The sequence below is a fragment of the Aythya ferina genome (genome assembly GCF_964211825.1).
Source record: "Aythya ferina genome assembly, chromosome: 9".
NCBI lineage: Eukaryota > Metazoa > Chordata > Aves > Anseriformes > Anatidae > Aythya > Aythya ferina.
In genome coordinates this window covers 26,315,792-26,343,201 of record NC_140305.1, presented here as the reverse complement: position 1 = coordinate 26,343,201, position 27,410 = coordinate 26,315,792, and the positions used below count along the sequence as shown (strand labels likewise).

At 53.7% G+C, this 27,410-nt stretch overlaps 1 protein-coding gene across 6 annotated transcripts in view; it reads left to right on the top strand.

Annotated features, from left to right (window-relative positions):
- LOC311441640 (schwannomin-interacting protein 1) overlaps nt 1-27,410 on the top strand; it is a 95,423-nt gene that overhangs the window by 50,163 nt on the left and 17,850 nt on the right. For 3 of the 6 annotated variants that reach the window (XM_084529995.1, XM_084529998.1, XM_084529997.1), the window contains one exon: nt 10,793-11,398. In XM_084529995.1, the coding sequence (XP_084386121.1) occupies nt 10,793-11,398 (606 nt within the window). Of the gene's footprint in view, nt 1-3,514; nt 5,204-10,792; nt 11,399-15,010; nt 15,324-27,252; nt 27,391-27,410 lie in introns of those variants that run through there. The other 3 variants (XM_084529996.1, XM_084530000.1, XM_084530001.1) reach the window with 3 other exon arrangements.

The window sequence follows — 27,410 nt, the reverse complement described above, 5'->3', positions numbered from 1 at the left end:
TGTCTGGGGGCAGAGTTGTGCTTCCTTGGCTCTTTGTGGCTTCTTCTCTCCCAAGCTGCTTTAAAACAGAAAAAGGGGGGCGCACAAAGAGGCGGCCTGCAGTTCCCAGCGACCTTCCCATTTATTCTAAGCACCGTGTCCCTTTGGAGACGTGCACAATTTTGTCTGGCAGCACAGCAGAAAGTGGCGTTTGTGCCTACCAAAGCGATTCCCTGCTTAACCTCACCGCTGCCTTTTATCCTGAGTATGCTCTCAGTATTTATGGGCTTTCTCTGTTAAATGGGAGAGCTGTGAAGTGTGCTAAAACTTCTTAATGAGTTTCCTAAGGATGGCAAATGCTCATGCTGCCCGGGCCAGGGGTGGGATGGGAGCTGCCCTGGCTGGAGCTAGGGCTTGGGCACTGTGGGGCTGTGATCGGGGCAGGAGGACAAACCCCACAGCTCCTCCCTGCTCCTCCTGTGCACGCCCGCCCGGGGGAAGCTTCTCGCCTTTCCACGGTGTGAAAACCATTGAGAAATACCAAGCTGGAGACGTGAAAAATGCCACTTCCAATTTAAATGTCCTGATGGAGTAGAAGCAGAGCTTGGGGGGTACTTTGTGGAGCGTGGTACACGATGACCAGGGAAGGGACTCAGATTTGGGGGCAGAAGGAGAGCGGGACAGCATGAACAGCAGTGCTGGGAGCTGTGCTGTTCTGCTGCCAAGGCGTTTTCTCCTCTGGGTTATTTGAGGGCCCTGGGTTATTTTAGGACCCCTCCTTTCTCCCAGCCCCAGCAGCCATGCGCTAAGCTCCCTCAATCCCCGTTTCTTCCCGTAATTAATAAACCCCCAGCGAGGCTGAGCTGCCGGCGCTAATTGGAGCGCAGCGCGGGCAGCGCGGGGCTGCTAAGAGGATTACTCACTTTCTGTGCTGCTGGGTTCCCGTGTCAGTGGGAAAACCTCAAGCACTGGGTCAGCAGCGGGGCAGAGCACAGCACAGCAGCCCCGTCCCCCCTGCTTCCTCCTTTCTTTGGCTCATTCAGTGCCTTCCCCGCTCCTGAGGCTCTATTTTACCTCCTCAGTACCCATTTTGTGTAGGCCATGCCAGTCAGCTCCAGGATTTTCTTCCAGAGATGGTAGGACCAGGCTTTATAGCACTGCGAGGGACCTCGTGCCCTAGCTGCACTAACCACGGAGCAGTGCGGGTGTTGATACCCCGCTTTCTTGCAGCACAGTCAAAAATACCCAAGCCGCCTACCTTGCCGCTCGGGAACAGCTGAGGATGGAGTTTGTGCCTCGCAAGGCTTCTGCAAAATAAACAGAGCTCTCAGGAGCTGGCTCCCATCTATCACTCCTGTAACGGAGCTGCCACACCGGGTGTGTTGATGATTAAGGCATTTAAACAGGCACAGTTGGTTTATTCAAGATGTTGTCTTGGAGCACCCATAGGAGCACGAAGCCGCACCCTGTCTGCTGCTCGTCTCGGACGTGGTGTCACCCCAATGGCACCACCTGAAATTTTTGGGCACAGGCCACCAAGAGCTGCAAACCACTTCTGATATTTCTCCAGGCGTTTGCTGCACACACGCGTGCTGCTCTGCACTGCTGCCTTGCTGAGCCCAAATCCTCCGCCTCGTTTTTCAGTCTGCGGCTCGAAGCCTTGCTGGGAATTGGATCAGGGAGCGGCGCCGCCAGCGGTGACATCTCTCTCCATCACTCTGCGAGCTTTTCTCCTCCACCACGTCGCAGGCTCAGGGCTGGGAACACCAGGAGCTTATGCTGATGGTTATCCTCTTTACAGCCAGGCTCTCCAGGTGCCAGTGATCCTGCCTGCTTGCCACGAGAGGTTTGGGGGCTCGCATCCCTGCCAGCCCCTCCTGAACACTGCTTGTCCTCCCTGCGCCTCACCAGGCTTCATCCCATGCCCAAAGCTGCTTTACCTAGAGCTGGAGGGGATCTGCTCGCCCACCCTGCTGCCTGCCAGGTCTGCAGCCCGAAATCCTGGATATTATCCGTGCCCACCAGTAACTCAGCCGTGAAATATTTGCCGTGCTGTTGCTCCGTGACAGCCCGGGTGGGCGCCGCTCCATCCTGCTGCTGCTGAGGAGCAGTCGGCAGCTGGCAGTGATGCTGCTTTTGCACGAAGCTTTGCCTAAGTGGGTTACTGTCAGAGATTAGCTGCAAATACCTCTGTTGAAATAGCGCATGGATTAGAAATAGACCTTTTCTCTGCGGTAATAGGTCATGGCAATTTGCTTTCTATTTTTTGCTGTCCTGCTCTGGCATTTGTGCGCTGATTTGAGCGCACGCCTGACCCGCAGCTTGGGCAACAAGAGAGCTCAGACACGGCTCTGCAGGTCTTTTCAACTCCCGATTTGCCATGTGGAAAAAAAAAAAAAACACACTACCACCACTAATAAAAGCATATTTTTCAGTCCCTGAAAGCCACGGAAGTTCAGGCTGTGGGGACAGAGGTGGCAGCTGGCTCTGCCCGCAGCACCCGGCCTCTGTGCGGTGCCCCTGGAGAGCACAGGGGGTGTCCCAGAGAGCAGCGCAGCCAGGAGGGCTTTCCTCCCAGGGTATGGCTTTAGGATGAGTCTGCTCCCGTTAACGAGGTGCTGCAGTAATTGTTTGCTTGCTTCGTCACTTCAATTTGGAGCACGCGGATGTTAAGTAAGGCTTCTCGAGGAGAGGAAAATGATTCTCCCCGAGAGTTAAGATCCTACAGAGAAAAACAAATTCATCAGGATGCATTTTGTAAAAACAATTAACAATAATTTCACTTGACCCCAATAGCACTAAATGAGATTATGGAAAGCTGAAAGAATTGTGCTCGCTGTTCAATAACGTAATTATATTCGGTACCTGCACTTTTCCCTTTTCCAGGAGGCTGCAGAGAAAATCCGGCCCCTGCCACGCTCCCGCTGCTGCCTCCCCTGTGGCACGGGCACCCAGCAGGGAGGGCTGCTGTAGCCCCTCCAGCTGCCCTGCACCAACAGAGATGCTCCTGGGCACTGTGTCTTTGGGCACTGCTTGCCCCGGGCCAGAGAGCAGGTGGAGGATGCCCAGCAGTGTCCCCGTGTCCCTGCAGCCTCACGCTGAGCGTTTCTGGGTGAGGGTTTTGGGGCTGGAATGGGGATGTTCACCCCCTGTTTGTCCACAGCCACCTGCAACAGGCTTGGGGATGCGGCAGGAGTTTCCAAGGGCTACAAATTATTAAACAACGGTGATAAATTATAGATAGCAAGTAAAGGACATCGCAGAAGCAGACCTTGGCCATTCCCACACCTGCACAGCAGGGAGGCAGCTCCGGGCACACAGAGCTCAGCATGGGGCACACCATGGCATGGCACAGCATGGCACAGCCCCTGCAGAAGCACCAGGCACTTTTGGTGCTGGAAAAGCTCCAAAGCAGGACCATTTTCAGGAGCGAAGCTGCACTTGGAGGCCCCAGCCCAGCACTCGAAGGCAATCAGCTAAAAAGAGCAGTGACTGATGTAACCAAGGCAAGACAAAGCACATACAGTTGCTTTCAGGCTAATATGTAGATTTATGCAGAAAACAAATATAAAGAGCTGCATCTGTTGCAAGCGAAGGATAATTCATCATCAGGGAAGAGGTTTTGTTTCCTCGCAGCTACATGTGCTGTAGTTACATATTTTATTTTCCTTGTTGTTTTTTTTTTGTACCATGATGGGTTTTTTTTTGGCTTTTTTGAAGTTTTGTTCCTTATTTGGAATACAGATTGGTAACAAAATACTTCCCGGAGAGGGCTGAGCGGATTCCTAATGTGGTAAATCAACCATCCCTGGCCCTTGGCTCTCCGGTACGCTCTGCAGTCCCCGGCAGGTCCAAGGCTGGCAGGCAGCCTGCGGGCAGCTGCACGATGATGGTAGATAAGGCTGGCGTGGCCCTGCTGCATTTGCAGGGTGGTTATTAGTCCCCTGGGACCCCCGGGATGAAGGAGGGAGAGGTTTTGAGCTGTCCCACAGATTTTGGAAAGCAATTTGGGGGCAGTGGGCACCGGGCAGGCGCTGCAAGGAACAGCTCGGGCTGCCCGTGGAGCTGCCGTGCCCACGCGCTGCTCCAGCAGGCTGCACGAAGCACATCATAAATCATCAGAGGAAAGCAAAGCAGCAGGCTGTGCCCCTGTGAGCCTGAACTGCATCGAAATGTACGCCGGCGTGTAAAGACGCGGAGGCAAAGGAGTAACAAAAGGTAACTGCCCTTGGCCACACGCTGGGAATCAGCAGCGGTGGTAGGTTCAGAGCATGAGGTGCTCCCTGGGCTGAGCTCACCAGCAGTACCTGACAGCCTCGGGAATATCCTAAACTTTTTTTCCTCAAACTGTGGCCTGCATCCATCAGTGGGCGAGTTCTCCAAGCATCTCGCCTCGTTCTGCCCGAGGAGTGCAACCTCCCGTCAGCCAGAAGGACACCTCCCAAGAAATTCCCAGGTGCTGGCTCCTGCTCCCAACGTTGTGTCCTTGAGCTTAGCCAGCTGGGCTGGACGCAGCTGAGGGACCCCAGCACTGTCCTCCCTCTCCTCTGCAACACCACCAGCCCCCAGCTTTGTGACCTCCATGACCAGAGGAGCTGATGGAGGCAGCAGCCTCAGCTCCTCGCCCACACATCATTAAGGGGCCGGTTCCTCCCCGTTCCCCTGCCCTCTGCTCCCCATGCGCAGAGAGGAGCAGGGCAGGGTGGGTTTTGTCACAGCGCTGACCTTTGGCACTAAGTAACCTCCTCCGTGCATGCTGGGATTCGTGAGTTAATAGGTTTAGGGCGACTCCAGAAATATCAAGATGTGGCGGTGCTGCTGTGGAGTCATGCAGAACTATTTCAGCTATTTCCTCAGCTGCATTCCTTACCAACGTGCCTGCGAAACCAGTTTAGGAAATGGCATTTTTTTTCTATGGCCTTGGTGATTACACCGAATTCCAGAGGTCCTTGCGGAGATAAGGGGGATCCCTTCTGACCTCGCTTTGTGCTTACCAAGTGCATTTGCTCTGAGTGCTCTGCTGGCTCCTTGTGACTGCCCAGACCGGGGGAAACAGCCCCAGCAGGAGCAAAAACAGAGGAAAGGGGAATTCACAACCTCACCGAGTTTCCATTAACCCTGGCAATGTGTCCTTGCTGGAAAAATATGTGACAGCAGGCACAGTCCTGGCTCCGTTGCATGAGGAGGAAGAAGAGGAGGAAGAGGAGAGATCATGTTTTCCAAGGTACCAGGCACATCTGCATCACCCATCCCGGTTCCCCAGGCCACTAGGTGCTGTGTGCCAGCCCTGGGGACAGTCAGGATGTCACCTCCAGGCGATGGGCAGGGCCGGAGCGGGCAGTGGGAGGTGGGCATCACACCAAAGGATGAAGGGGAAGGGGGCAGCAGAGCCACGCTCCTCGCCTGCAGAGGAGAGGGCACAAGCAGAGCACTCTGGAGGCAGCACTGCTACTGGGCTGCTAATAAGGTAATTGCAGCCCATTTAGTCCTTGAAGGGTATTTTTTTTGGTAATTGCCTTTAATGCTGTATTTGCTTTCTACTGATTTCAGCATAATTTCACTTTGACTGTATTCAGGTGGTAATCCCTGCCTTGCCGAAGCGGTGATAAAACCTCTGGTGTGTGTATCAGCACATTTCCCACTGGCTGGGAATAAAATTAGTCATCGTGACTGGCCGCTTTGGCGTCCTGAATGACAAGTCTCAGGGGTTTCAGCAGTTTTCTCTTCTGCCCTATTAAAATGGCCAAGAAGTAATTTTAATTGAAGGGGATTTGTTCCTCCCTCGTTTCCTCCTTCATAACCCACCGGGAGCTGGAAGGTGCGGTAGGTGCTTCTGAAAGCAGAGGTGTGCCTTTTTATTTCCTTCCCCACCGTTATCTTTTTGAGAATTCCCCAAAGGGGAGAAGGGGAATTTGCCACTGGGCTTGGCCAGGGATGCATGAGAAAGGAGTCAAATAAGAAATTTAAGAGAGGCTCTTTAAAAATCTTCCTGGTCAATCTGCATTTGGCCTTTGGCTCACCCTCCTGCCTGCAGCTCATTATTTAGAGGGAAACCACTTGGGCACCATTTTTTACACTCTCTGTGGGCCTGTTGTGTGGCCGTACCACCAGCCTGGTGGTGCCTGCAGAGCCAGCACCGTGCTCTCCCTCCCCTCCACCTCTCCTCCTGCCGGCAGAGGAGCCGTAATAAGACCACAGTCACTTAGGCTCTAGCTGCCGGGTGTGATTTCCTCCTCTTCGTTACCCCTCCCTCCTTATCTCTGCTCTAAATTAAGCAAAGGATTAATTTGCTAAATTTAAATGTTTAAACCTGCCAACCTGGATGGAAACATCCCCAGGTGCTTCCTGCAGCCACTGGAGCGAGGTGCCCCATGCACTGCCTCTGTCCTCTGCCTGGCATGTGCCATGCCACACGCTGTTCATTTTTAAGTGGGAACAGCATTATTTTGTGCTTTGGTGTTGCAGGCAGATGGGTGGGTGGTTACCGGAGCTGCAGGAAGGCATGGGGCTGCCCGGGAAATGTGAAGTAATGCAGCAACCCTGTGCTCCTCGACGAGCAAAATCATCGGGGCTGTGGCACGTGGTAGGGCTCACCCGACTGCAGCATGTTATTGGTGGTTTCTAGAGGAGATGGCCTTTGGTGATTGAATAAGCAGTAGTAAAACAGGAAAAAAAAAAAAAAAGTCTGAAATACCAAATGCAACGTAACCTTATACCAGGTGAGGTGAGTCAGCAGCACACAAGGGCATTTGGCTGCTCGAGCTCCTGAAAGTTCATGAAGGTGTGAGGGGTCATGAGCAGCTGACAGAGGGCAGGGCACCTCCCTCCTGGATGTACCCGGAGATGTGTTGCAGCTATCACTTCAGTGTGAACGATATGTTCCTTTCCCAGCAGCATTCAGCCTTAAATTTGACCTTTTCCATTCCTGTGCCTACTCTGATGTCTGTGGAAATCATCTGGAGCTGCCAGCTCGGCCAGAGCTGGGACTGAGCACCCCCTGCACAAACAGGACAGCGCCCAACACCACCAGGCATGGGGCTGGGAGCCCTGCAGCACACGGGATGAAGCCCCAAATCCCAGATCCTGTTAGCTGGTGGTGGGACCTCAGGAGGTCCTGCAGGGCTGGCCTGTGCAGGAGTTTGCTGAATCCCTCAAAGAGAGCCCAAGCGGTACCTCCCTGTGCTGGGCGGGCTGCGGGGGATTAATCAAGCAAACGACACTAATAGGAAACAGCAGCAGATGTCAAGCATGTGCTGCTCCTATATATAATTTGGCCTTAAAACACAGATTTCTGAGTTCCTGTTTGATTTCGCAGTACTGGAAGGTGTCTGTCACCATGGTATCTGCCTGCTCCTCCCGGCGCACCATGCATGGTGCTTTTCCCTCAGAAACGGTGCAAACGAGCCATGAGAAGGGGCCGGAGGGGTGGGACAGTGCCACTTGGCTTTCCATCAGAGCTGGAAATTGGATGGGTTTTAAGGAACGACCAGGACTGCTCTCTGGACAGTCCTTTTCCTTTTTCTTGAAAGGAAATACAAAAATTGCTGGTGCTCAGAGGAAGCGGGGTGTTCCTGTCAGGGCAGGGCAGCGCCATTTCCCTGGCAAGGCCCCACCTGCATGGTAACAAGGGGCAACTCTGCCCCTGCCCAAATTTAAGGCAATCACAATCCAAAAGCATTGGGCTAAGATGTCAGGTGAATGTTTGGGAGCTTTGGGAGGGGACGGGATTGCTGAGGTGAAAGGAAGAGCTGCCGCAGAGCCATTCCTGCCTCTGGGTCTGGGCGTACAGGCCCCAAGGGGCTGCCTGGGCCTTCGCTGTCCCTGCCTCCTTCCTTGTCCTCCCTAACAGCTTCTGCAGGTTAGCGTGAGAAAGAATAGTGCCAAAATGGTAAAATGAAGTAAATTTAATAGCTTATGATAATAAGCAAGCTGCCTTTTAAATTGGCCCTGCATTCATTCAGGGGAAGTAGTAAGGACTCTATTTTTGTGATATATTTCTGTTTCAGAATCAACCCAACCAGCCTTGTTTGTATTAAAACCTCCTTTGCACTGAATAAAATAACTGTAAAGCACATTCTTTCATCTAGAAGGGCTTGTGTTCACACCCTCCACCCCTTAAAATTCATAGGAATTTCAAGCCGTTCATCGCTTTGGAGAAGCAACTTATTTGATGTAGGCTTGTAAAGGAGAAGAAATTACATGTGTGTTGTGAATAACAATAACCAGCTTCTTCTGAAGGGTCAAGTGGAAATATAGCCCCCATCTGTAATTAGGAATGCAGAGGGCCTACTTTACAAGGGTAAAACAACTGCATCTGTCTGCAGAGAAAGTGGAAGAAAAAATTTAAAAAAAAAGAGAAACTTAGACAATCATCAAGCACATGTGTTCTGATTAACCTAAACAGGGAATGCCCATGCTTGAAGGAAGACCTGGGTGTGGGTTGGCAGGGACAGGGGACAAGGAACTGTTCCCCACAAGCCAAAGGGTGAGACCCCATTTTGTCAGGGGCTGCTTTTCTTCAGGTACTGGACACGTTTTCCTCTCATGTTTGTCTTTTTTTTTTTTTTTTCTCCTTTCACCTATATTTAGCTGGTTTCATCTAGAATGAGACACCTGGGGTTCTACCAAGGGCTTGGTGTCCCTGGAACACTCCAGCGGCTGCTGGAGGTGTTAACCTTACATTGCTGTGCCCGTGGCGACTTTTTGGCATGAAACCTGAATTCATTGGAAGTGCAAAGGGAACTCAGGTGACCACAGAAAGGACTGTGAGCATCCACAGAGTCCTGCCTGGACAGGCAGTGCCCCGAAATGTCAGTGTGCCTCACGGCAGGGGAACTCCCTCCTCTTCCACATGATGTTAGCCTTACACTTGTCGCAGGAAAGAAAAGAAATCTTCCTAATCAATCACGCGCGCCGTGAGATCCTATAAATAAAGCTTTCCGCAGCCTGTGACTACCAGACTGGAACCGATCAGGCTGCTCCCCCGCCTTGCAATACAGAAATACGCTCAAATACAGAAATACGCCCCACAAAATATGTCAAACACAACCCCCCCAGCCACAGAGCTGTGCAACTGGGACAGATTTTTGCACTGCGATCCATTTCCAGGATGGAGGCTTAACTCTTGCTCCCTCCTGCCATTCACTGGGATTATTTTTACTAGTGCACTTTGCACAGTCACTGATTTTATGGGTCCCATGGCAGGTGCCAGCAGCCAGGGCAGGGAAGCAGGATGGGGTGGGATGGGGGGAGCAGCCCTGGCCATGGCTGCTCTCGGTTAGCTGGAGTGTGCCAGGATTTACTCCGTGCTGGAGCCTGGATAGCACCTGGTGATGTCCAGAGAGATCCTGTCTTTGTGACCAAGCTTTCACTGGTCACTGAGCTGTGTCTGGGACCCAGGGTCTCCCACACCACCAGGTGCAGGTGTTTCCGTCTGCCCAGGAGAGCTCACAGGGTAGGTTTGTCACAGCCCGTGTCTATTTCTGGGACCTCTGCCTCACTTGTCCCCTGTCACCAGAGGGATGGGAGAACAACAGGACCCCAAAATCGGCCGAGCCCATACAATCCCCTAAGCACGGCCACCTCCTTGTGTTGCAGATCATTGCTGCTAATAAAGGGGAGGTGGTGGCTGTGTCTGAGCTGTGGAGACATGGATCTGAGATCTCTATGCTGACACTGCTCGCCCACTGATAACGTGTCCTGACCTCAGCAAGCTCCCCCCAGCATTTGTCACCTAAATCTAAATCCCATCATCTAAAACCGAGTATGTCAGTGCAAGCTCTGGGACCAGCCTGTGGGCGATGCTCCTGGGACCTCCGCGTTGGCCCCGCTTTGTGCAAGGCAATCGCCCAACGCCTCCCCCGGCTGCTCCGGGAGAGGTTTGTCATCTGCTGGGGATGAGTAGCTGCACAGCAACAAGTTCAAAAGTCACAGGACTTAAGCAGCTGCAGATGTTCTCCTGCTTCCCCTCTTCCCTTTATGCTGCTCGGAAGAACCAGCAGGGCTGTGCCAGTCCCCCCGTGTGCGAGCAGGGCACGCGGAGCTGGCACAGGGAGCTGCGGGCACTGCCACCAGCTCTGCCAAGCCAGATATCCACCCTGGCCCTGTTTGTCTGTCCCATGTCACACACATCGGTGTCAGGCACTACCTTCCCAATCCCACGCAGGGTGGCATTTTAAAACCCCATGCAGTCACAGGGATGTGTGTCTCACTTAGATCCCCATCCTTCTGTCAAAAACCAAACTCCAAATGCAATTGAATGACCGAATTTTAGAACTGAAACCGCGATTAAGGCGGGCTGCCGGCTCTCCCTGCACCAGCCCCTGTGGCTGTGAGAAGTTTGGTGTCCCTGTCACCCAGCACCCGGCAGGATGCAGCTCCCCGGAGCCGATTTCGGGATGGGGATGGGGGCACCTGCGGGTGGGACACCCCTTCAGCCCCCCCGAACGTACACGGGGAGGATCCTGCTTTCGGAGCAGGGCTGTTCAGAGGTCCCTCGAGCTGTTTTTTTAAAAGGGGAGGGGGAAGAAAGCTCCTGTCCTCCTCCCTCACCCCCTCCCCGGCCGCCCTCGGGGCCCGGCAGCCGCCGGGGGCGCTGCGATCGCGGGGCCGGCGCCGCCTCCCGGCCGCCCCGCGGCGGCGTCGGGGCGGCTCGGCGGAGGCTCCGGTGCTCGGGGGCAGCCTCCCCACCCCCCCCCAAAAAAAAAAAAAAAAACAAATCCCGGCTTCTTTCCTTCTCCCCCCACCCCACCCCGGTGGCCTCGGGTCGGGGCCGGGCATCCCTGACGCGGAGCCTCTCGCTTCTCCCCGGCAGGACCCCCGCGAGGATGGCATGGATTTAGGGAGCGACGCCGGCAGCAGCCGCTCCAGCTCCGAGTCCAACTCGAGCAAAGTGACGCCGTGCTCCGACTGCAAGTCCTCGCCGTCCCCCAGCAGCCTGGACCTGGCGGCGCTGGGCGACTCGGAGGAGGAGGAAGAGGAGGAGGAGGAGGAAGAAGAGGAAGAAGAAGAGGAGGAGGAGGAGGAGGACGGGGGCTCCCTGCCCTCCCCGCCGCCTCCCTGCCGCTCCGCCGATGCCCTCCGCCGCTCCTCGCCCGCTCCCCGCAGCGGCTCCCCCGGCTCCTTGAAGCGCCCCCCCCCCGGCGCCCCCCAGCCCGGAGCCCCCCGGCCGCGGCCGCACCAGCGCCCCCCGCCGCTGCCCCCCCCCCAGCAGCAACGGGGGGGAGCCGGGGGGGGAGCGGCGGGGCCGGGAGGGGGGCGCCGGGGGGCTCGGAAAGGCTCCGGGGGGCTCCGGGGGAACGGGGCGCAACCCCCCCGGGACCCGCAGCCCCCGGCCATGGACTGGGCGGCCCTGGAAAGGCACCTGGCGGGGCTGCAGTGCCGGGAGCAGGAGAGGGGGCAGCGGGCGAGCCCCGCTTCGGTGAGTGGGGCTCGGGGGTCTGCGGGAGGGTTTGGGGGGGTTTGGGGGAGCCGGCGAGAAGCCCCCCCCCCGCGGCCGCGGTGGCAGCGGGGAGCTGGGAGCGAGCCCCGGCGCCCACGCCCCGCAGCCTGGGCTCGGTTCCGCCGGGGTTGCCTCGGTCCCCGGGCATCCTGTGCAGTCATCTGGCCCCCGAGAGCTGGGGGGGGTTTCCCCCGGCCACTAATTGCTGAAAAATCCGGGCGGGTGCTGGCAGGGATGAAGGATCTCCCGAAGCAGAAGGAGAGCTGCCGTGCGGGGCTCTCCTTCCAAGGCTGAATGGGGTGGCCTCGGTGCTCAGAGGAGCCTAGACAGGTAACCTCCTTCATTCCTGCCATTCATGCAGCTTTCTTTTTTCTTTAAAAAAAAAAAAAAAAAAGTGCTTTTCTTGTGGCTCCGAGGCTTTCCTCTGCAGCGCTATCAGATAAACTCCTGCTGCCCCGGCTGCCGGAAGCAGCAGCGCTGCTGGAAACTCTTTGCCTCCGGTTACGCTTTGCGAGGTGAGGTCTCACCTAAGGAATCTCGCCCCTAAAGCTTTGCCTGGGCTCACCCCGCCGAGCCGGGGTGTGTGGCCGTGCCGTGAAGGTCTCCTTCCCTGCTGTCAGCCCAGGTGGAAACCCCCCTGTCCTCGGTCTTCCACCCAAACCCCAAACAGAGTTCTTGGAGCTCCAGGAACAACAGCTCGTGTGGGTTGTGGTGCTGGGGTGCTCTTGCTCCCCTCTGTCCGGGCACGCTCCTGTCCCACAGGAGCCCGGGATGCTCCTGGAGGCTCCAGGACTTGGATCCATCCTCACCCAGAATGGGAGGAGGAGGAATCCAAGCTCTGCTGCTCTGATTTCCCCATGGGAGAGGTGCATTTTGTCTCCACCAAAGTCCTCTGGGGAGGAACATGTGGCGGGGTGGCACCTCCTAGTCCCACAGACCTCCCATGGCACGGGTTTGGAGTGACAGCAGATGTCAGAGGTGACACTGGGATGGAGGGATGCGATGCCTGAAAGGCTTGCTGCAATCAGCTTGAAGAGAAAATCTTTCTGATAGTTTGTTTTTATTCGTGACCCTGACATTTTCCTAAGGTTCGGCATCTCGCTATTTATAACAAAACGCTGTCTGGCCTGCTGGAAACCCCAGCGTTTGTCAGCATGGAAACTGCGAGGTAAACCTAGGCAGTAAGACGATGGGCTGGTTGGCTCCAACTGCGAGACGAATATGTTTGAAAAAGGGAAAAAAGAGAAATTTCAGTGCTAAGGCCTTGCTCGGTGTATTATGGAACAAGCTCGTCAACAGGGACGAGGTGGGGAACTGCTGCTGCTGGGAGTGGAAGCGTGTCTTTGGCTGGTAATGTTAACAGGAGCCCAGCGTGGATGTTTTATTGAGAAAAACAAAATCCTGAGCAACTGTGAAACTGGAGAGGAGTTGTTTCTCTGCGGGTGGTTACCTCTCGTTGGGTTTCATGGTGCTCTGTGGGGAGGCTGTGCCCTGCTGCAGCCTGGTCCCGCCGTGCCACCGTCGGACGTGCGGTTGTTGCGGGGTGCTGGGGAGGGTGGCAGGCTGCACTTTGCGGCTTCACAGCTCTGCCGTGTCTCCTTTGTGATGTTTTTGAGAATGAGACTTTAAAAAAAAGCATTTGAAAGCTGCCGGTTCTGTTACAAGGGGCGAGCGTTTCCCGTCCCTAGCTGGGTGAGGTGGAAGGGAAGGAAGGCCGGGTGGAGCTCGCGGCGCCTTGCTGCAGCGGGGCCGAGTGGATGTGCATCCTTCCCGGCTTCCCAGGGGATGGTTTCTTTTGGGATGGGCCCCGCAGCCATGTTCAGGCCACCTGCAAGCCTGGTCTGATGTGCCGGGTCACACTGCGTTAGACGGCTGGACCTTGGTGTGCTGGAGGAGAAATCCCCTCAGTTCTCAAAGGGGGTTGAAGGTTGGTGACACGCTCAGACCGACCTCATCAGGCGGCTGCAGGAAGCCCACTGCCGGGGTTTCTCTCCCTGCCTACCTCCTGCCCGTATCAGAAGCAGTCACAAAGGTGCCGTGCCAAGATTTATGGCTCTTCGGGGCCGCGGAGGTGCGCAGGAAGCAATGCCTCGTGCTCGCAGTTCCACTGCTGCTTCTAATGAAGTCAAAATCAGCATTAATGGCTTTCATTTTCTTCCCATTGCATCTCCGAGGATGGTAATTACAATCAATGGCGTGTGTTTTCTGAAAAAATAATATCTGCACGTTCCGTAGTCAATTAAAAAAAACCCTCGCAAGGCAGGAGGTGGCTCAGCCAGCTTGTCTCCCTAACGGGGCTTTAGCACTGAGATGACCCGGAGCTGGATGGCCCTGCCGAGCGAATGGTGCTGCCCACAGACAGGCTCCTTGCAGGCAGTGGGGATAAAAGCTTGTCCCTGCAGCCTCCAGAACTTGTGCACGGGTGGGAGTGTGTCAGAGTCTGTATTTTCCCTTCTCATCGCTGGCATGTTCCTACGTACGCTGCCGAGACAGACAGATGCCAGATACCCGGTACCTTTGGCAGTATATATAACACGTCGTGCCTCAGCACGGTCTGCCCAGGCTTGTACCTCGCCCTCGGGCGTGTGGGCTCCTGCTTTCTGCAGAACATGCTCGCTGCGTTGGGAAGTTAAATTTGTTTCCTTCTGAATCACTTGGCTCTCCAGGCTGGCGTGATTTAGAGGAGATGGGCGCAGTGCTCCTGCTCTGCTCCAAGGAGCGGTTAACCGTGGCCTGCTGCCCATGGAGACGAATTCAAAGTATATATCATGGTCCAGGATTAAATCTTGAAATGATTTAATAGTTGGCCAGGGCAGGGTCTGGCTCTGGTAGAGTGTCTGGCTGTCGGTCACGGGCTGGGGTCAAACGGGAGCCGCGGTGCTGCTCGCTGCAGAGCTCTGTGCTGCCTGCGTGCTTCATCGCCGGCATTTAGGGAGCAAATGTTTGCTTGGCGAGATTGGCAGTGGTTTCTTCTCACTTAAAATAAGTAAGAGCTGCTTGATGGAGCTCACTTAAAGTGTTAGGCTCTCCGTCCCTCAGTGACGTGCGATGCTGGCTGAGAGCAGGGAGCAACCGGCAGGGCTGCGATGCCCGGCAGGCATCTTCCCCCGACGAGAACTGTCAGCGCCTTAACTTCTGACACACTCATTTTCAAAATCAAACTTGTGGCTTGCAAGAAATTGCATTTCTGTCATTCCTGCGCTGTAGGAGCACTGCCAGACCTCCTGTCCCCACCTGACAGCAGTCGTATCGGGGCTCTTCCATTTACCGGCTTTGACCATTTAACTCCTACGGCGACTGGAGAGAGGAACATGACTGTTTGGGTGAGAGAGGTGCTCCGGGGTCAGCCCATTTGTTTCAGGGCCCAGCTGACGAGGCAGGCACACCCTTCAGACAGAGGTGTAGCTCGGCCAGGCAGCAGGCTGGCCGTGTGCGGTGTCCCCGCGGGGTGACGTGCCGCAGCGAGGCTGCGCGTGGCGGCCGCCTCCGCATCCAACCGGCAGCGTACTTTGGCCGCCTTCCACCCAGCTCAAAGGTTAGGTGAGGCTGGCAAGATATTAATGGTTCTGCCAAAGCGTGCCATGTCATTAAGCTAAGGAAACAGCTGCAGGTACTCTGAAGGGCTTGTTTCGTGAGCAGCGTCGGTAATTACATGGACGGGGGAGATGTATATGTGCTGCTCATGAGACCCGTCCGGGCAAAATGACCACAATTAATAATCCTGGGCAAAAACTCCATCTCCGTCGCTGCCGCAAAGCCTTTCATTAGAGAAAGTGCTAAATACATGAGGTGACAGCATGCGGATTTCTTTTTGATGAATGATTCTCCTTTATCTGAGTATTAATATTATGGTAACTACTGTGTTATGGACACCAGCAAGCTGGCGTTGCTCCCCGGCCGTTTGGTAAGTGACTGCTTTATACGTTATGCAGAAATCATCAAAATGAGCTGAGGAGTGGGGTGATTGAAATGCTGACAGCAGCGAAGGCAGCAGCAAACCCTCTGCCATGTGCTTATGTGCGATGCTGAAGAGCACCCTTCGTGATGCTGCCTGTTGTAAGGTCGATGAGTATGTTTTAAGCATATTTGGGGTATTTGGTATAAGTAGCAAACACTGAAGGTTTCTAAACAGAGAATTCAGCTTTTATGCAAGTCAAAATCTGGATTGCCTTAGGGGGTTTTGCCAGCGTAACCCCGAGACGGAACCATTCTGCCGCAGGAGCCGTGTCCCCTGCCCTCCAGCACCTCCACCACTGCCCTGGATTTCCACTTACACAGAAGTGGCACCTGGGGTTGAAACAGCAGCAGGCAGTAGGAACACTTGATAGGATAATAATTATGTACTTAGGCATCTTTTTTCTTGCATATTGGGTGTGCTAAGGGAACAGGTTAGCGGCTTTCAGCTCTCAGAGTTGGCCTGTGCTGTGTAAAACCCGTTATTTTACTGCTGAAGGACGAAGTTACTGCAGGGCTGGTGCTTACCCGGGGCTGGTGCATGTGTAATCATGGTGTATGGGAAGAGAGAATTATAGGCGGAGTGTATTAACAGGCATATAAAGACCAAGTATTTATTCAGTGCAACTCAAAACATGTTTCGGATCTGCAGAGGAGTGCTCCAAAGCCAAGCGAGCTGCAGGCCGGGCCTCATTGCCAGGGCCACTGCTGACAAAGCATTGAGCCCGAGGCTCAGGAATACAAATACAGAGCCCACCAGCCCCTCAGACTTGTGTGGAAATGTGGCAAAAGGGAATTAAATAACCACGGTGAGCGGGAGGGCCGATGTCTGAGCCGGCAGAGGCTGTGGGAGCTGCATGGGTAGGGCACAGGGCGGCCTCTGCCCTTCTTGTGTTCCAGCACCCATCCCACAGCAGCCTCCTCGCTTGTTTTCCAAAGTTTGTGCCCAAACTGGAAGGAGGGCGAGGGCTGGGGGCTGCCAGCAGAAGGCCAGGCCTGGTGCAGGGCAGGGAGCCCGGCGCCTGTCCCCTGCTGAGGCGGGCAGCTTCATGGCGCTTCCACCACAACCTGGTCTGATGAATGGTGTCTGGGAGAGGTTAGCACTGCTCTATCTCTCCCAGTAGCAAAAAGGGCCCTTCTACTTTCCACATAACCTACTGCCAGTGAGGGAGAGGCTTTGGTGGCTGTGCCATTGAGCACCCAGCCAGGAGCAAGGGGCGAGTGTGCTGCCTGCAGTGCAGGCCGGAGGATGGACGGCAGAGCAAAGCACCTCACTGTTCAGAGAAGTGTCCCGTCACAGCCGTCCCACATGATTTATTCTCTGTGTGGGCACACATGCACGCAGCTCTTGCCCTTATCTGCACACAAGCACGCGCTGTTTTCTCCCTCTTGGCAATGAACTTTTCTCCTCCGTCCTCGCTGTGATGAGGAAGGCGGCCCAGGGCTGGCTGCCTTATGAAGGACACTTGGGGTTTGCCTCTCGTCCTAAGAAAGCAATGAATAAACAGAAAGCAAGGATGGGCTCCCCTGCGCTGTGTGATCTGTTTTGTAAACACCAATATGTGAAACAAATCATTTTCCAGTATTTTGGCCAAGCACATAAAATAACCTTTCTGAGTGCCCAAGCGCTTTGTGTTTAGAAGGCTGTGCGACTCCCCCTGCTGAAGCAAAAGGATTTCTTTCTTGCCTTAAGAAACTTGTGTTTGGCAACTAGTTTAACAAACAAACAAGGAGGTTTTGCCATGCAAATCGCCTTTCCTCAGGGCCTGCAGTTGGAAATTGCTGCTCAGCCACACATGGTAGCTGCACCCAGGTCTTTTAGGCTGTGCAGAGCCAGCCATCGATGCCCACTGCCAACACAGAGGGGCAGGGGCTGCTTTGAGTATTAAATTTAAATGAAATTGTCATTTTTTCAGACAGCACGATATGTTTTAGAGGTTACTTTTAAATACGACGTGCTTCTAGGAATGCTGCTTTCACAGTACCCAGTGCTCCACGTCCTGCGAACCTGGCAGTGCTAAAGAGTTCTGCTGAAAACGTATTTGATCAGAAAAAAAAAAAAAAAAAAAAAAAAACAGACTTTATTTCTTCTTTTCAAAAAGAAAGGCTTTTGTTAGGGTATATGTGCTTCCACGGTGCGGTTATGGAAGTCAGCTACAGCTGGCTCTGGAAGGAAGTCTGCTATCCCAGTTTCTCCCCGTGCCTCTGTATAGATATTTATTTCCTACAGCAAGCAGCTGCTCGGGATAATCACATAATCTGGTCAGTTCAGTGATTTCCAGCATGTGCCAGTGTGGACAGTGGGTTTCTATGGCTGCAGGCTGTTACAGTAAGGTCACCCAAGCCAGGCGGAGCAGCCACAAGTAGCACAGAGGAATAATGCTTCTGAGCAGCGGCTCCAATTTCTCCAGCAGTGGGGCTTGGTAGATTTTGGCTGTTAATTGTCGGATAATTCCACTTTTGCATGAGAAGCGTCCTGAGATATAACTGAAATAAACCAGGGCCAGCTTCGGAAATATTTCTTCCAGCTAACCTTTATCCCAAATCAATCCTAATTCTGTAAGCAAAGCATTAATGGCTTTGGTGGAAATGAGCTCCCATGTTGCGTTACCTGAGCTGCAGTTGTTGCCTGAGATGGGAACACTCCGTAATAGCTGCTGTCTTCAAGGGTTTCCAGCTTTTTCAAGTACTTGTATCATTTTTGTCCACTTTGTCTTTCCCTGTCACGCCTGTGGAGTCATTTGCGTCACAGCAGTAGTAGATCTTATTTATATCACCAATTTTGGTTTCCTGCTCAGTGATCTATAGATCTCCTTCAAATGAGAAAATTGCACTAAAGCCATTTATTCCAACCTGTCTGTGCTTTGTTAAAATGAAATCCAAGCGTTCACTTGAGCTGGAGGAAATAACTGCAATTCAAAGGGGATGGGGAAGGGGAAGTGTGGGGATGAGATGTAATTCTCTCGGTTAGTAGGTGGCAATGCAAAACAGAGAGAGAGAGAGGGAGAACTATATTAAAGTGCTTAATTCTCTCTGCATACAAAAGCTGGTAGTATGTACAGTCCGTAGAGGATTGAAATGCTTTTAGTGAGTTATTAAAAATTTAATCTAAACTTTTTATTTAATGTAACTCCTGTATCAGATTTATTAAAGAGGGACTTGGGGAAATACCAGGATTCTGTACCTGGGTCATGTGTGGCCATCGTGTTTCCTGTTTTCCGTGCCTGATAGGAATTTGATGATAAACTGATCTTCGTGGTTTAAAAACAAGTAATCTGTGAATCATGTTTCCTTGCTGAGTGCTCTACGCCTTGCATAGAGACGTTAATAGTCAATACCTAATAGCTTGGCGTGCAGGCTGACACAAGCTGGCTGGCCTGTTCTTTCTTCTGCTGCTTCCTCATCTTTTACTTCTCAGGCTGAAAACTGCAAAGCCAACTTCTAGCTGTGACTTGCAAAGATGAAAGAGGCCTTTTTTATGGGGAAGACCTTTTATGGGGACGATTGGGTGTTTTTTTTTTTCTGGATTAGGAAAATGAGGAGCTGCTCGAGCCCATTTAGTTACAGGGCTGCACAGCCGGGTGCGGGAGCGGTGTGGCAGTGACACTGCAGAGGGGTGAGCACGAGTGACTGGCAGAGGACTGGTGGAAGTTTTCACCTGGACCTTGTGAAATAGGATTTTCTGTAGGGTGAAGGCTTTGTGCTCCAGTCTTAAGTGCTGTTTGACTCCAACCTTCCCCTGGGCAGACAGCTCTAACAAAAAGATTGATGTCATGCTGCAGCAAAGCAGAGAAAAGAGGAATGTTAAAGTGCTCGAGAAAAGACAGATGCAAATGTGTGCCCTTCTCCTGCAGGGCAGCCGGCAGCCCGGCCAGCTGAGCACAGAGGTGCGAGCCCTGGTGCTTGCACGGTGGTGCTGGGCTCCTAACTTCAGTATCTCCCAGCTCGTCACTTATGGAGGCTGACCTGGAGCTATTTAAGGACAAGATGCTGTCCCTGCAGAGCCACCCTGCAGCTCCAGGGTCGCTCCCAGCTCCCATCTTCTCCATCAGTTTGTTCGCAGTCCCTCCTACCTTGTTAGCTGCACATTTGAATACTAATGAAATGGGTTTGGACGTAGAATTAGCTGAAGGTTCATAACACTGAAATTACTGATATTAATAATAGATGCTGGAGAGCCTCTGCGGCACCAGAAGGAGAGCTTCAAGGAGGTGGCCACTGGGTTTGTGGCCGTGGTGGCATGCGTGGAGGTGTCGTAGGAGCTGGGACAGCCGGGTGGCAATGTCCCTGCCATGGGCACCCCTCCGTGGCTTGCAGAGCTCTCGTTGCACATCCTGGTCCTGATGCAGAGCCTTCTGGAGCGGAGGATTTATAATATAAACTTAGTGCTGATGTTGTCTGTAGGACATGACATACTGCTTACGGTATGCCTGCTAATTACTCTTATGTTTGCGTTTCTCACCAAACAAAACCGGATCCGAGCCTGGAGCTGTCCGAAATCTGGATCAGCCCCTGCCCTCCCGCAGTGCCGGAGGGACAGGATTTCAGCTGTGAGACAGGGGCAGCTGGCTTGAACTAGTAACTAGCTTCATGGGAAGTTTTTTCCTTGATGAAGTAATGTGTCTGGATGAAACCTAGTGAATGAAAATATCCAAGAGCACATGTTTTGTGGGGAGCTAACACCCGCTGGTAAAGTGAACTTGCCCGAGTGCAGGCAACCAGAAACACCCAGCACTTTGGCCATGCTGCTGCCGCTACCCACTTTGCAGCAGAGCTGCTCTCCCTGAGCACTGGGGACTGATGCTTGCCTGCCCCCAGGGCCATTTATTTTGTAACTTCAGGTTGTCCTTACTTTGCCGTAGCAGCCAGCATTATCATTGCCTTCTCTTTTTCCTCCCACAGCTCAGGTACTTGCCCAAGAGCATTGTCAGCCGTCCCCCCTCTCCCCCATCAAAATGAAAACCAAGCTGTGCCACCAGCTTCAGGCCAGGCCTGGCGCCTGCTCTGTGCCCGAGCTGGTGACACGCTCTGGGGACAGGTCCCTGCTGCCCTGGGGACACTGTGCTGGACGATCCCAAAAACCCACACCTGCAGAGGGGCTGCCCCGTAGCCGGGGGTGGTTTGCAGAGCCCCCAGCCTGGTGCAAGCTGTGATGGGCGATGTAGCTCCTGCCTGGTCGGTGCACATGAAAATGCCATTGCTTGGCCTTCTGCTCATGGCCCGTGGCTCCTGTCAGGAGTGATAGGAAGGAAGCTACATGGCACAATGACAACCTCCTGCCCTGACGTTTTCTTCCTGTGAACAGCTTTTTCCCCCATTCCTTTGACACAGGTAGCCTGGTGAAACACAGAAATGCAGCCTGTCATTTCTCCGTAGAGGGAGTCTGAGACATAGGAACAGCTTCTGATAAAGGCGTATCAATAGTCGTGCTGCTGGCTGATTGCTGCGGGGCTCCAAAGGCTTTGGAAAAACACGGGTTTGTTTGCAAAAGGTGTGCACATGGGTTCCTCTGGAAAAGGGGGCTGGGGAAAGGAACGCTGCCTGCGGCTCCTCTCCTGCTTGGGGCAGCCCCCAGACAGGCAGCAGCTGGCCCCTGCCCGGAGCAGAGCAGCAATTTTCTGCTTTTTGGCCCAGGAACAAGGAGCTGCTGCCTGCCAGCGCCAGGCACGTTTCCTTCCCTCCAGCTGAGCGTCACCAGGGGAGGCCGCAGGGACGGGGCTGTCACCTGTGTCCCCTGCGGGCACGGCCCTGCTGGCTTTGGGCCTGGTCGGGTGGAGCCGGGCAGGCCGGGACTGCTACTGGGCCTGCAATTAGTGCCCTAATTGCACTAATGGGGGGAGGAGAAGGGGGCCAGGTGGCTCACACAACTTGAAGGGGTTAACCCAGATCACTGGTGTGTGGTTATCGATCCACCCCTCGGCTTCAGGAGGGAGGAAATGCCACACGGAGGAAATACCACAGGGAGGAAATACCTCGTGTCACACCTGGCCCTAAAAACCCGCAGGCAGTGATGCTCTGTGCTTTGTCAGAGCTGCGGGCTCCCAGAGCTCAGCCTGCTGGAAGGAGAAGCCCACGGCCAAGCGGGGGAGTGAAAACTGGGAGCTGGGAGGCGAGGAGCATCCTTCTCTTGCTCTTATATGGAGCTGCCTCGCCGCCGGCTGTGACTCCCTCTCTCCATGACTAACGAGGCTCAGCTGGGATCCACCCTTGCTTATCCTGTTATTTTTAGAGCTTTCCGTCCTCACGCTTGGCGTGCCGGCCCTGTCGGCAGCTCTCACGGCAGGGCACGCTGCGCTTTCGGCCCTCTTGTGCCTGCCTGCAAGTCCTGCATGGGGAGCTGGGGTGCTAGGCCGGGCACGGTGCTGCTGGTGGTGGTGGAGCTGCTGCTAACGGTGGCATTTCAGGACGTGCCCCTCTCCTAAATGGGATCCCGAGATTTAGTTTGCTTTCTCAAGCCTTTGCAGCCGTTTTCTGAAGGATTGCAAATGTGAAACAGACGGCAAGAGCCAGGCTCCGAGGGCTGAGATCTGGGTTTGCTCCCACACAGCAATTACAGACTTCCAGAAATCCTTGATCTCAACAGTTCAGGGGGGGTGAAGCTCTGTGAGGGCTAATTAATTTTTGCAGAGGTGTGTGCATAGCATAAATAGACCCTCAAAAATAAAAATAAAAATAGATTTCTGCCAGGCTTTGTCAGCAGGAGCTGAGTTACAGACACTGAACTTCAAAACGGGGCGAGAAATCCCCGCCTGTTTATTGGTGTCGTGCCCGTGACTCAGACGAGGGCCGTCCTGGCACTCTCCTGCTTGTGTTCAGGAAGCAGTCAGAGGGCACTGCTCTTATCTGCCTGTCCTCGTGCCCCGTGTTTATAGGATCTGGCTGGGTTTGAAAAAGAAACTTTTAATTTCCGAGTGACTTGGTAGCATGGTCTGTGTACTTCTTCAGCCTCAAAGTCCCCGTTCTGGGTTTTTGCCACCTGCTTGGCAATTCGAGTGAGTTCCCATATAAAGCCAGCCCCTACCCGAGCCTCCCAGACGCTCCCTGCTGGAAAGCAGGAGGGGAACAGAATGGGACAGGCAGGCTCAAGGCAATTGATACCGGAATGATCCCAGAATAATCCCAGAACGGTGCTGGTGCCACCCACACGTGCTGCCCTCATGGTCCCCTGGGCTCAGGGCCTTCACTGATAATTGATTTTTGTTATCAGACGAACACAGCTACACCCTGCAGCATGCAGCACGTCGCAGACAAATTAATTGCCTGTGGGTGTAAACGCAGGTTATACGTGTGTCTGTGCTCCTGCATGGCCACACTGGAGTTTCAGGGACGTTGTCACAATTTAAAGGCTTTAATCCCGAATTTGCTCATTGCTGCCCTGGTGCCCGCATCCACAGGCTGCTGAAGGGCTGCTGGGCTCAGAGCTCAGGGTGTGGGGTTTGATTTTCTGCACCTGACTCATGAACATCTCCACGTAACTCCTCGTGTCCCCATTTGGGGAAGCTGTTCTTCATCATCTCAGAGGAAATCTCTCTTCCTCTTCCCCTTCCTCTCACACCATTATTTTTTTTTTTTTTGCTCTTTTCTCATCATCTTTGGAAAATGCTCCAACTCCTCTCCCAGCATTGCATTAAAATGCACATTTTAGTGCAGAAAATGGGCTTTGCTGAGCAAAAACCTGCGTGAGAGCTGTAAATGCCCCCCATTTTCCCCTACTCCTTCTTGCCATCCACCTGGAGATTAGGAAAGCCCATTTATTTTGCCTCCCTACCACTCCCCACCTATGGGCAGGACTAATTTAGCCTTGTTCTGTTGGAAATGGAGCAGCAGGGCAGGAAAGGGGCAAACTATGATCTTTGGTCAGTGAAGTCATGTAATTGTCTGCAGAGGGTGCAGAGGGTGCCTTGTGCTTGGTGCTGCCCTGCATTTGTGCTGCGGGCGAGGTTTAATTTTGGTTTGGGTGAGATGAAGTAGAAATGAGGTGCCAGGACTGGGGCTTGTGGCAGCTGGTCCCGAAAAGCAGCTTTCCAATGTGCATCAGGTCTACATTGTGTGCCTCTGCGGGTACCAGGCCAAAAGCACTGAAAGTTATTTGTAGCTGATGAAATTCATCACAGATCCTCTCTCAAAGAAATAGCGCTGCGAAGCAAGGTGGATTGTAGCATTTTAAATTATTTATATTAATACAAAACCTTACAGCTTTATATCGTTCTGTTGGAAAGCTCGTGCTCGCCTTAGCATTTTGCATAATGTGAGTATTGCATTTCCGAAGGAACAGCTTATTCTTAAGAACATAAATAAAATTGCAGGGAGGCAGCAATAGCTTTTCTGTTGCTATCTCACCGCGCTCATTAGCAATGAGAATGGAGAAATGGTTCTCCATTCATTAGCAGTAAATAACTGGTGGGATATCATACCTACTAATCATCGGGCCATTTGTAAATTCTCTATTAAGCACGTGCGAGCCAGCTTATGAATTGCACAATTGAAATCTAAGCTCATGCAGCTGTATCAGCGCATCTTCCCAGATCAGCTCCATGGCAAAGTCTGATTGTTTGCTGCACGGTTCCTCACTTTTGGAGCACCAGAAAGTTGTAGACACTTGGGTGGCTGAAATTAATTGCTGTAATTCACTGTAAAACATTCACCATCCTGTGCGCCGGGGGGATCATAATGGGAGAGTGAAGTTGCTGCAGCCTTCTGCTCCGTGCTTTGAGGGAACAGAAAGTTGTGGTTGGGTCGTGTAAAGCCACAGGTGCTGTCTGGGGGGACACGTAGAAAGTTTTCCGCGTAAATCTCTTACCTCTGAAAATGTCCCACAAGAAAGTTATGATTGCAAGACGTGCATCATAACTTCTGCATCAAAATAAGAACACAACAGAGGTTTTTGTGAAGCACCACAACACAACAGCACCTTTCCTGGTGCTGTTAATTCCCCACTCATACAAATTCCAAAAGAACAGAAATTCACTGAAGAATTTGGTTTTTTTTTCCCTGTAATTTCCCGATAAAGTCATATTGGGTCTTCTAAGAGGAAGAAGAAGAGTTTTGTTCTGATATTTTATTCCACAAGTTTTTATCCTAAATATTTATCTTGGGCACCCCTGTGCTTTGGGAGGATTTGTAAAGCTTCTTGCTGTAGAAGACTGCAGAAACCTCAGTGGAAATGAAAAGTCCATGGAAGAGGGACAGGCATTGTCTGGATTTTTAAATCACCTGAGGATTACCTCCCCATAAGGAGGAGTAACATGTCCGAAATGATGGAAAACAGCTCAGCATCATCTTCCCTCAATGAAGAAGCAGTGGTCTAAAGCATTACACATGAATGTAATCCAAACAAATATTCCCTTTTCCAAGGAGATTTCTAGTATTAACCGATTAAAAAAATAATCTTTTTTTTTTTTTTTTTTTTTTTTTTTTTTTTTTTTTTTCTTCTTCTTGCTAGATTTAAACCCTGGAGAAGCTTTAGCTTGGCTTAAAGAGGAGCTAAATCCATAACTCCCAGTAAATCATCAGCAAATGGAGATGAAATCCCGTGATGCCATATGGGATTCCCAGTTGTGTGAAGGCTGGGCCGAGCCCATCCTATAGGAGCTCTATGGGGTTTTCATTGGGGCAAAGCAACCCCGGCGCTGGCCCTGGCTGGGTGCAGGAGCGGTCCTCGCGGGGTCTCAGCATGTGGTGTGGGGCAGGCATAAAAATAGCTGCGTGGGGCAGTGGGAAATTCTGAATACAGAAGGAAAGGGCTGGCTGCGGCTTCCTGTGAGGTACCCACATTTCTTCACTTCCTTCCCACGGTGGTGAGAACATGCAGTCAGGAGTGCTCGGCTTTCCTGTGTAGTCATATTGCAGGGTCTGCTCCCCGTGGGGGAATGGCTTTGGGAGCACCGGGAGCCTGTGTGCGCTGCCCGGCTCTGTTACTGATGGCCTAGGGCTGACCATGGGCAGCTCCAGGCCCGTGCGTACCCCAAGGGACCAGGGCATGGTGATTAAGTGATGCCTTACTGTAAGGTTAATTGTAAGAAAAATCCTAAAAGATGTGCGCAGAATTGGAAATTACACATTTTCCCCCAGAACTGGGGACACCGGGTGTTTTCTCCTTCTGTAGGGGGGATAGGCAATGAAGCCCTAACGTTTAACCATGGGGAGCTGTCCCCTCTAAGCACAGGCATCTCCCCACACCCCAAACCCTCTGCAGAAGAAGCCTTGGTAGGAAACCCAAAAGCAGATGGCGTAAAATGCCCCCAAGCTTCTCTCCCCAGCTTGTAGGGCCACTGGGGGTCTTGGGGTATTTGGGGTCTTCCCACTGGGTTGTGCGTCTGCAGAGGGCAGTGGTGCTCGGTGCTCCCAGGGACATCATGCCACACTGACCCGCCTGGATGGCCGCCAGGAAGCTTTCCCTCCGTTTAATCAGGCCTTGCATTAATTATTACCTACCCGCCTGACTCGCTGCCCAGCGGACGATGGCAAACCCCTGGGTTGAGGCCGTGGTCTGGCCCTTTCCGTGTGCTCCCCCTGAGGGCGTCATGGGCCTGGAGGAAAAGCAAACCGGGCTCTCTTCAAAACTTACTCACAGTATGGTTTTTTTCTTTCGGATTTGTTGAAGCAAGGCCCCAAGAACGAGAGCTGCCGACGCTGTGGCTCGCTTGGTTCACACGGAGCAGCCGTCTGAGCCTGTGTCCGGGCCATTTGGGGTACTTGACTTTCATTTTTAAACCTATCCCAAGAGGCAGAGCTTCCGTAGCTCTGTTCTTTTATTAGCACCTTCCACATGTGGTGAAGTTGCCGATTGGGTGCGTGTGCTCCTGTGCTGACTTTTCCCAGGGGATTTGGGGCTCGTGGCTGGGTTGAACCCTGCTGTGGTGGGTGGGAGCGGAGGAGCTGGGGTCTCCTCTCCATCCACATCGCCAAAATGCACAGGGACCAGGGCACTCCATCCACCCACCCCTGCTCCAGCTTCTGCGGCCTGGCTGCACGGAGAGCCAGGGCAGGGCCCTTTCCCTACAAAGGCCGATTTTTCTGGAGGCCCATCTGGTGCAGGGAATCAAACCCCAGACGCGCTGTGAGCAAGTGCAGCATTTCTGCAGTCATTTCCATTTCGAACTTGGCTGCAGGAGGGGCGGGCGATGGCTGGCACCACAGCACGAGGACGAGGACGAGGGGAGGCCCTGGGGTGCCCCCAGCTCCCAGCCACAGCAGCTCAGGGCCTGGGTCGTGGTGCCCTGTGGGTTCTGGCGGCATTTTGGGATGGGCACGGGGTGGGCTCGGGACCTGCTGTGCCCCAGGCCTTGTGCTGGGGCTCTCGGGGTACCCAGCACCCCGGGAAGCAAGCGGCGAAGCCGAACTGTGATAATACCCATGGGTGATCCCGCTGCAGGTGCAGGGATGGGATAACACCCTCTTGCTTCCCCATTTCGCCCCATTTTCTCCTGTCAGAGCAGAAAACCAAGCGGGGGCTCGGATCCCTCCACCTGGGCAGCGTGGCCAAGCCCCCGGCCCTATTTTATTTAGGGCGGTGATGATGGGGGGGGGGATCTGAGGAGGGCAGCGCCTTGAGGACACCGGGGTGCCCTGGGGACTCCCTCACAGCCACTTCTGCCTAAGGGGGGGACACAGGAGGCGAGAAATGCCCGGTCCCCCCCCGTGCCCCATATCGCCAAGAGGCGGGGGCAGCGCCAGCGGGGGCGTAGCTTTGCGCAGGGCCCCCCCCCATCCACCCGGCGCTCCCGGTGGGGAGCTTTAATTCCTTTTTTTTCCCCCATTTTCGCCTCCCCCCATCCCCCCCCCCATCTCCCGGCGGGCTCGCTCTTTGTGTGGGAGGGAAGGAGCCGGCGGCTGGCGCTGGGCCCGGCGGTCCCCCCCCCCCCCTTTTTATTCCCCTCCTATCCATCCCCCCCCCCAACCCCTCCCCGAGCCCGGCAGAGCCGCGGCCGGCGCTGCGCAGGCGGGGCCGGGCGGCAGCGTCCATCTTCCCCGCGGGATGCTCCGAGATGGTCCTGCAGGAGAACGGCCCCTACCAGGTCGGGGGGGGGGGGCCGAG